At 33.2% G+C, this 9,967-nt stretch overlaps 2 protein-coding genes across 2 annotated transcripts; one reads left to right on the top strand and one right to left on the bottom strand.

Annotated features, from left to right (window-relative positions):
• Positions 1-414: 414 nt before the first annotated feature.
• Positions 415-2,557, bottom strand: LOC101206115 (pentatricopeptide repeat-containing protein At5g18475). Its single transcript, XM_004136211.3, has 2 exons — positions 2,374-2,557; positions 415-2,070 (listed from the first exon to the last, which is right to left on the bottom strand). The coding sequence occupies exon 2, from the start codon at positions 2,034-2,036 to the stop codon at positions 522-524; it is 1,515 nt and encodes a 504-aa protein (XP_004136259.1). The 5' UTR covers positions 2,037-2,070; positions 2,374-2,557; the 3' UTR covers positions 415-521.
• A 1,484-nt stretch (positions 2,558-4,041) lies between these two features.
• LOC101206352 (14-3-3-like protein B) lies at positions 4,042-7,950 on the top strand. Its single transcript, XM_004136212.3, has 4 exons — positions 4,042-4,645; positions 5,320-5,442; positions 7,311-7,427; positions 7,553-7,950. The coding sequence occupies exons 1-4, from the start codon at positions 4,148-4,150 to the stop codon at positions 7,571-7,573; spliced, it is 759 nt and encodes a 252-aa protein (XP_004136260.1). The 5' UTR covers positions 4,042-4,147; the 3' UTR covers positions 7,574-7,950.
• Positions 7,951-9,967: the final 2,017 nt, after the last annotated feature.

Here is a 9,967-nt window from a genome sequence, read left to right as displayed (position 1 = left end):
GTGACAAATTATACAAATTAGTGAAAGAACATTAAACTTTTGCTAGCATGATGTTAATAACTAGTGAAAAAGCAACTAAAACTCACAAAAAGTCTATCATATACACACCCTAAACATAAGGAACTAAGACTCAAGTTTGACGCCTCACCTCTTCCAAAGTGCACCCGAACAAAATTGTTTATGACAAAATTGTCAAAAATATTTATAAAATATAGACATTTATATTTGTAAATATTTTAATTGGTTTTTCTCTATATGAAAATATTCTAAAATTATGAACTTTCCTTCTTTATTGACAAAACACTTCATAAAGCCTAGATGATAATTTTCTCGTGGTTATTCATTTATTTATTTATTTTCCACTTCAAGTATACTCTCTTCTAAGTACTTTTTAAAACAGCGTGTATATATATATATATAAAAAAATCCGCATTTCTTTTCTTAGATTATTGCGCTTTATTACAATTGAGAGATAAGAATACAGATATCGGAGTTTTTTTAAAATACAGCAAGTGCTTAACTTACAAATACTCTTGAGTGACCAACACATCAAGCAATTCAAACACAGGCAACATTTTTCTCTCCCTGCATATCAAATCAACCAAAGTAAACCAAGATTCATGCTCAGGTTTAAAGCCCATCTCTAACAATCCAAGCAAAGATTCAACTGCATCCTTCACCATTCCATTGTTACAAAGAAGAAGCAGCAAAGTATTCGAAGTTGCATGGTGAGGTACAAAGCCTCTATTCAACATCAGACCCAACAACTCAGTAGCCTTTCTCAATTCTCCTTTTTGAGTCAGGAAATTCAACACAATCCTGTAACTGCCTTTGTTCAGATAGAAACCCTCAAAAGGAAGCTTCTGCACCATATCAAGAGCCTCATCAAACCTACCTTCTCGACATAGCCCTCCGAGCATCACGTTAAATGTTACGGTATCGGCTCTGCAATCTTTGTCCTTCATCTGCTGGAGTAACTCTGTTGCCTCGTCGACTCTTCCGGTCCTACATAGACAGTTTATTAAAGTAGTGTAGCTGATAGTATCGGGCTTCATCCCAAGGCTCTTAATTTCATTGAAAACCTCCTTTGCTTCTTGCAATCTTCCCTCTTTACAGTAGCCATTCATTAAGACTGAGTAATTGAATACATTAGGACTACATCCATTGCTTTTCATGAACTCAAGTATTGTCCTTGCACGGTCGACTTTCCCTCTCTGACAAAAGCCATTGATCAAAATGTTGTAAGTTAAGGCATCAGGTAAGATATTGTCCTTTGAAACCATTTCCTCAAAAAATTCAATGGCTTCTTTAAGTTTTCCATTTTCACAAAGGCCACCTATCAGAGTTGAGTAAGTGACCAGATTAGGATAAGAGACTCTAGCACTTTTCATTTCCTTCACAACCTCAAATGCAGCTTGAAGATCTCCATTTCTGCAATGGTGCTTAACTAAGATGTTGAAAATGCAAGTGTTTGGTCTTAAGTTAAGCTTACTCCTGGCATTCACAAGCAACTTTCTGGCAAGATCAACCCGATCGGATTCAACTAGAAGATTGAGACACGTACTGATTGCTTTAAGAGAAGGCTTCTCACGAACGATCGACTTGATGGCATAAAACATGTCAAGCACTCTTTCGTGCATTGAAGACTTTGAAAAATGCTTCATGAGATTAAGGAATATACCCTCGTGTACTTTGCAAGTGTCATATGTCATTTGATGCAAAACTCCATCAATAGCCTGAAATTTCTTGTACTTTGCAAGGTTTTGAATAATGCTTGCATAAGTAGCGTGGTTGTGATTAAATCCTTGTTGCTCTGATACCATGTTAAATATGTCAAGGGCATGTTGAGGATCTCTTTCATTTTTTATTAACTTTATGGCCGTTTCGTGAGAAATGTAACTAGATTTGGATTTTTTCTGAATTTCTTTGGAGGTAGCAAAGAGTCTAATAGAAGTATTACTCTTGGAGATTACTGTTTTTGAAACCCAACCAATAGCAAGATTCTTGAAACGAGAGGAGAAGATGGCAATATTCATGAAAAACTCCTGAATGGTGATATCGTCTAATCACCTAAGAGAGAAAAATAGGTCAGCAAGAACTGAAATTTCATATGAGTAGGGTTTTAAAAATGACAAATTCATAGCTAAATCATACAGATATTCGAACTCCCGACTTGTTGAACTCTTCAAAAACTAAAAAAAAAAAAAGTGAAAAGTGAAAAGTTTAGTAGTTTTCTTATCCTGCTACTCTCTTGCTACGGAGTAGGAGCGATCGTCGGTTAATTCCTTTGTTCGTTTTTTTTTTCCTTTCGGAAATGGAACCTAAGAGAGAGATAAAACTCAATGGAGGTAACCATGGACCAAGGAAGATTACCTGATAGGTGCAGCGGTGACCGAAGGGGAGCCGAAGAGGCACGTCGCCGGCACTGGTACGGCGTTTTTGCAGCGGCGCAAGACAGTGAAAAGGTATCGCTAAAGTCCTGCCGGAGGCGTGGCGAGAGGGTGCGTCTGAGAGATTGGGAAGAAATTGGGAGGAGCTGCTTATTATTTTTTGATAAACTAATTTTGTTTTCTAGATTTAAATTTTGTTTTAAAAATATATTAACAAATCAGTTAAATAGCAAAATATATATATATAGAAACAAAATATTCACATTGGTAGAAAAATCTTGCCATAATTAAGTTTTGTACACTAACACAAATTATAATAATTAAGTTTATAACTCATACTCTATTTTTTATTATTTATAAAAATAATAAAAAATAAAGTTTCGTTACCACATATAAAAGTATGAATTTAATTATTTTTTTTGTTATATTTATAAAAACACAAATTTATTTTTATAAAATATTTAAACTAATTTGTCACTTGATATAATTCTTTTAATTCTTTTTTATACAAATAGTCTGTAAACTTTTCTATTTTTCAAAAACTCTATTAAATTTCTTAATTGATTAAAATAATTAGAATTTAATGGTTTTTATAGAATCTTCTAAACGCTTTTATTTGTAAATATTTTATAAAACCTACATCAAACAAATTTGTAATTTAACATTTTGCAATTGAATATGTCATTGCATGTTAGTATAGATTGAGTGTGTTTTTTTTTTTTTTTTACATTTTTGTAATTCTAATGTGAGTTTGAATCTCTAACCTAAATTCCGAATATGTTAGAGTTGATTTGAAATAAACTAATTATTTTGCTACCCCTGTTACTATGTTCATTGAGTAATTAGAATAAGTTTAATACAAGTATGTTTTTTTCTTCTTCTAAACACATAAAAATGAGTTAGTTGTAAGAATAAATTTTACATTCATTATCGCTCACATACACACCCATAAAAGTCTATCAACATCTATTACTGATAGAAGCTGATACAAGCTATTGATAGACAATGATACAAGTGATAGAAACAATAGAATTCGATTGTAGATATAAACGAACTAAAGTTTATTATTGATAGAAACTAATAAAAATATATAAGTAATAGAGACAGACAAAAATCTAGTATCAATAAAAATCTATAAACAATAGAGATGGACAAAAATCTATCTATCATCGATAATAGAAGCCAAGACAAGTCTATAATTCCAGTTTGATCATTAGGATAGTTACCAATATTAGTATTTTCCAATTATATACTCAAGTCTTCTTTGATTTAGGAATCATCGGATCGGTTGGAGTAAATTTTTTTGACAAAATCGTCACCAAATCGACCATAGTCAGTTCAGTAAATGTTTAAATTGACCTTGACATCCATGAGTAAAGATTGGTTGGTTAAATACTTAAAAATACTTTTAAAATTTTCGATTTGAAACTTTTCAAAATCGACCACAACATATCATTTTCATTTTCTGACCTACATACTTCAATTTGGTCGACGGACTCGACTTTTGAGCATAACATTTTCACTCTTATCGGACTTAAACCGAAACTACCAGGTTAGAACTAAAATATACACACATATATGTCTATCGAAACCGATAGAGAGATATTTAAATGTATGGGTTTCGATTAGACATTTTCTCTATATAGATAACGCATGTATTGCGTAGCTTTGTTTACCACCAAACATACATAACATTCAAACCAAAGGACGATTTTACTCAGCTCAGTTCTCTCTTCCTCCCGCACTAAGTCTCTCTAATGGCGTCCCTCATCCCTGAAAACCTAACAAGGGAGCAGTATGTTTACCTATCCAAGCTTTCCGAGCAAGCCGAGCGCTACGAGGAAATGGTTGACTTCATGCAAAAGCTTGTATTGACCTCCACTCCTGCCTCCGAGCTCACTGTCGAGGAGCGCAATCTCCTTTCCGTTGCATACAAGAACGTGATCGGTTCTCTCCGAGCAGCTTGGCGCATCGTATCCTCCATTGAACAGAAGGAAGAAGGAAGGAAGAACGAAGATCATGTCGTCCTCGTCAAAGATTACAGATCCAAGGTCGAATCCGAACTCACCGAGGTCTGCGCGAATATTTTGAAGCTTTTGGACTCCAATCTCATACCATCTTCGTCCTCTGGTGAATCTGAGGTGTTCTACTTAAAGATGAAGGGAGATTACCATAGGTATTTGGCTGAGTTTAAGATTGGGGAGGAGAGGAAGTCCGCCGCCGAGGATACCATGCTAGCTTACAAGGCTGCTCAGGTACTCGAATATTTTCATTTTTTTTTTTAATTTTTGGCGCATTGTTCGTTTTAGATAATCGAGTTTGTGAAATTGTAATTTTAGGGTTTTTTTTTTTTCCCCCTCCTATTTTCGGGTACTGATTAACTGCCGGATCATTATGCACTCTTTATATGTCGAAATGACGAGAATTCTTAACTAGCGAGTGAACCTGCCAATTGTGTTTACTTTGTTCAAATATGGCTATTAGGTGGCTTGATAGCTCAGGCTTCACTGATGGATTCTGAAGAAGCATGAAATTACCTGTATGATATTTGTAAACTCCAGCTTATCGTTACTTTACATATTAGCTGTTACTAGTTAGTCAGGTGAAATTTGGCATTCTGGATGGTTTTGTCAAATCACTATGGATCTACTTGACGCTTTTGAGTTGAATTTGTATAAAGAAGTTAGATACATTCATCGTCTTCCGCAGGTCGAGTCTATTTCTGTAGGAGGTGTATTGCCATGAACTGAAAAGTTTATGTAATCAAGGTATCTAATTACCCTTGAAATACATGGAAAGAGATTAAATACTTGAAACTAAAATGAAATTGAAAACGAGCTAAATTGGGAATGTCAATACATTTTTTTCTTTACCATTGAAATTTTGGGGTTCACATTAGTTCCCCTCTGATAAATTCTATATTATGGAGGATATTGCAGTTGCCGATCTTGCACCAACGCATCCAATCAGGCTGGGCCTAGCACTAAATTTCTCTGTTTTTTACTTTGAGATTCTGAACCAGTCTGATAAAGCTTGTAGCATGGCCAAACAGGTAACATTGCATATTTCTACCCTACTAGCTGCTTGTTAGTATTATCTTGTTGCCTATAAGTAACACTTCACAGATTGTCCAAGGTCAACATACTTGATTTACCATTTTTTTTATGAAGCATCATCATCAATTTTGCTGCATAAATTGTGCGATCTGGTGTGCCTTTGATCTTCTTTAATTATGTGGTCACAATGCTGAGTGTCTCACAATGTGGTCTTGAAAATTTTCAATCTGGCATTTCTTGTAGGAATGACCTTTTAAAACAAAATTGGAGACTTGTTTGCTTGTTTTTATTTTTTTTTGGTGGTAAGGATGGCTAGAATGAGATGTTAATACATTTCTGGAAATCCTCCTAAGATACTATGCTCCCTTCTTCTCTCATTTTGTTAATAGTTGGATGAGGTGGATATGAACGTTTGAGAGGATAAGTGGCTGAAAGATAGAACATTTTGCTCTCGGGTTCTTTGTCTATACCATTTAGCCTATGAAAATTATTTGGTTGCATCTGACATTCTTAATTAACGGTGCTCACCCCCTTCTCTCTCTCTTGGGACATGCCCCTTGTTTTCCAGTAGGGAAACGGAAAATGTCGCTGCTCTCTTGTCTTTGATTCAAAAGTTTCATTTTAGTTGAACATTTTGGATCTTCATCTATGGGGTACTAATCCTTGTAAAGGACTATTTTGTAGCTTTTTCTTTTGGTGTCTTGATGGATTCTTCCCCTTCTGGTCACACTGTTTTTACCTCGTTGCAAGTGAAAATTGCCAATTTCTTCGTTGAAGATTTAATTCATACCTAGACCGTGTTTCAAGAAAGGTTCTTGGTGTGATTGGTTTGTAAGGTTGTATGTCGTGAAGAAATTTGGTTGAGGATTTGGCCCATTTGCTCTAGAGTTGTGTTGTCTTTTTTTTGTCTGGTTTGGAGTTTCTTTGAGAAGTGTGCTGTTTGCTTAGCTTGTACGAGGAGTTGTTTCATGATCAAGGAGTTTCTTCTTCACTCACCGTGGAGAAAAAGGGCTTTTTTGTTATGGAAAGAAATTTGTTTGGCTTTATTAGCCTTCAAGGTAAAAGGAAAAGTAAAATTGGAGGATTTAAGAGGTTCTCAGTTGGTGTTTGATCCCTTTTTAGTTTTCATATCTCTTTAGCGCTTAGTGGTCAAGTCTTTTTGTAATTATTCTTTAGGTTGTATATTACTTGAACTAACTATCTGCTAAGTTACCATACAATTTTCCTCTTACTTAAGCCAAAAGTTGAATCAACAAATCTGTGGTTTATGTTTGTAATGGCTAAGAACAATTCCTTTGGTAATGACTGCAAGTAATTTGTACCTGATTGAATGTGTTACATTACATGTACACTATGGGACTTAAAGGGAAATATATTATTCGTTTACATCTCACATTGATGACAAAAGAACTGGCTGAAATACGTGGAGGAGATTCTTTCTTCTGTTTAGCCCTTAAAATGTGATTGGAAAGGTTCTAAATTTGGCATTGTGGTGTTTGTTATGTAAGTTCGCCACTTTTTATCTTCATTTCCAAACAACGTTTGCAACTATTATGACCTTCCTCGAGTAAACAATTATGGGTTGGTCCAATGGTAAATAGGGTTACATGAGCTTGTTAAAGGACCAATAGGTCATGAGTTCAATTTATGATCACATCTCTCTGGAATTTAATACCGTAGTAGTTTCCTTACTAAAATGTTATAGGGTCAGATGAGTTGTCCTCTGAATTAATCAGATGAGTGTGTTAGTTGACCGATATTCATGGATATTAGAGTGAAAATCTTACTTACTTAAAGTAAGATTTCTTTAGAGTAGAATATTTGAACTAATGGTAAGTTGACTTTTTTTTCCGATCAACTAAAGGCATTTGAAGAAGCGATTGCGGAATTGGACACATTAGGTGAGGAATCATACAAGGATAGCACCCTGATCATGCAACTCTTAAGAGACAATCTCACCCTTTGGACTTCGGATTCGCAGGTATGTGACTCGTATTTAGAATGATGATATTTTAAGTGTTTAAAAAAGATTAGAATGTCATTTCACTGCAATCAATTGACTTTTTCTTTTTCTTTTTCTTCTCTCGCAATGTCGGGTTGATGTAGGACCAGTTAGACGAGCCATAGAAGGCGTCGTGGAGTCGAAGGTCTGTTTTATTCCTCTTTTGGAGGAGGTGGGCTTCGAATGTCATTTTCCTTGCTTTGTTCTAGTGTGTAAATTTGACAAATGGAGAAACCTAAAAAATTGGAAGAATTTGATAAGAAAAAAAAAAACGTTATCCGTCAGTTATGAGAGTATGTCTCTTAATTCATGTAGGATCTCATTTGGCTCAAACCACTTGTAAGTAAAGTAAGTAAGACATTTCTAATGTTCTCTTAATTGGCAAAAAGTTGTATAATTGAATGCTTTTTATATTATTAGATTATCACTAAAACAAAAACCATTAGTAGCATGTATGGTTTAACATCTTTAAATAAAAATGGTAAAATCGTATTGTTGTGGTTGTTTGATGCATTTTGAATCTAAATTTTTTGCTATACTTTCTAAATTTTTTAAATAATTTTGTAATTTCTTTTATTATTTTGTGATTTTTTTCTTTTTTCTAATGATAGAAATAACTAACTTCGTACATGATTTCAGAAAATTAGTAAAATTAAGATGATAAATTATGGAAATATCCTATGGACTAGGAGTGAGCATGTTAGATTGAAAAATCGAGTCGACCGATTAAAGTCATCAGGTTGAAAAATGAGAGGAGTTGGTTGGAATCGGTTTTGAAAAGTTTCAGATCGACAAATTTTAAAAAATATTTTTTAGTGTCTATGTGTTCCTTAGAACCAACGTTTTATTGATTAATAAATATTAAATATTTTAAAATCCACTATTCAATTAACATCAAATTAAAAACATTCCTATATAAATTATTACAAATTTTAATATTTTTGAATATGATAGTTTGAAATCTAGGAAAAGCGTACATGACACACACATAAAAGCATAAAGAAATACACCATGCAAAAAAGACAATCAATGCCAATGTGATTAACCAAAACAAATATAATAGTTATTAGTATAAGCACAAAGTGAACGCCAAAAAAAACAATGACGATGTAGAATAGATATTTGTTCGATTATATAAGGTGGAAAGAACGTTGGTTTTGAAGAGTTTTTTCATTTAGTTTTCGAAAATCTCATAAGTTTCCATTAATACATTGGTTCGTCTACTTGTTTTCACGTTATAGGAAGTCTAGGTATAAGGTATCACAATTGTTCTTTAATCGCATGGAACCATGATTTGCATTCAAATATTATTGGTCTTAAGAGAAACTCAATACCCAATTTATTTTTTGCCCTACCTTTGAAGCCTCGTTATACCTTAAACAAGGTTTCTTAAGTTTCATTTAGTCATACACGTTGAAAGTACGCGTAGAATACACTCCCATATGCAACTCACAATATATCACATCTTTTTTCATCTAAGTTTTCTATGACACAATCCTCATACTTTCATGTCACTTCAAGACTTAATAGAAATGAGTTCAGATCCTACGTTGGGTCAAAACAAGCTAATTATAACAAATCATGGCTAATCGGGTGGTTCAACCACTTTTGTCAAAAAATAATAACATGTGTTGGGCTCTACCATATCATTACGATACTTATTAAAACAATTTGAGTAAGCAACGAGTCAATCATAACCTTTTTTCTTTGGTGTGTGTCTATATATATATATATAAAGTTTAATGGTAAGGAGCATGAAAAAAATATAGTTTAAAGTAATAACCTATTAAGCATATTAACGTAAAGAATATAAAATTTTAGATAATTAAATAACTAGAGACCCATCTATTAGTACTATATTGCTTTAAAAAACGAGTAGTTCTAAAAATATCAGAGAAAACGTGTTGATTTTGTGTTTTTATGAATTTTTTTATGTTTTTCTATTCTAACTGTTACATAAGTTAGCTTAATTAAATTTATTTTTTTAGAATTCGTAGACAAATTCAATGTGTTGCCTCAAATGAAAATGTGTAAGTCGTGTTTTTTTTAGTTCAAACGTAAATGTTTTCCCAAAAATTAAAGCAAGTCGTGGTTTTTTGACATTGTTGTTTTAAAATAATGGTTATTGTAATTGTTTGTAGCTTTCCCAAACTACAAAATTTAAATGTATTTTCTTACGATATCTTTATAAATTATATCATAACTGTTTTAAATTGACAAAATTTTATAGTCTATATGTAATGACTTAATTTGGACAGGTGATATCAAAATAAAGAGTGACCGACAGATATATGTGATTTGAATCTCGATGATTCTGTACAAATGTTTAGAATGTTGTTTGACCCTAAATTTTAAAATAATGAAGCATAGATCTTTCAATAAGTTACAAACTATTGTCCAATGTCATCTTTTGTAGCGGTGATTGAGCATAAAAGCGAGAAATACGAGCATGAGAGAGTGAATAAAGGAGGAAGAGTTCTAGATAATTTGTGAGCAATTTTTTTTTTTCCTTTTCTAGC

Source organism: Cucumis sativus, chromosome 3 (genome assembly GCF_000004075.3).
Source record: "Cucumis sativus cultivar 9930 chromosome 3, Cucumber_9930_V3, whole genome shotgun sequence".
Taxonomy (NCBI): domain Eukaryota; kingdom Viridiplantae; phylum Streptophyta; class Magnoliopsida; order Cucurbitales; family Cucurbitaceae; genus Cucumis; species Cucumis sativus.
Note: the sequence above shows the minus strand (reverse complement) of the source record. Positions and strands in the feature narration are given on the sequence as shown.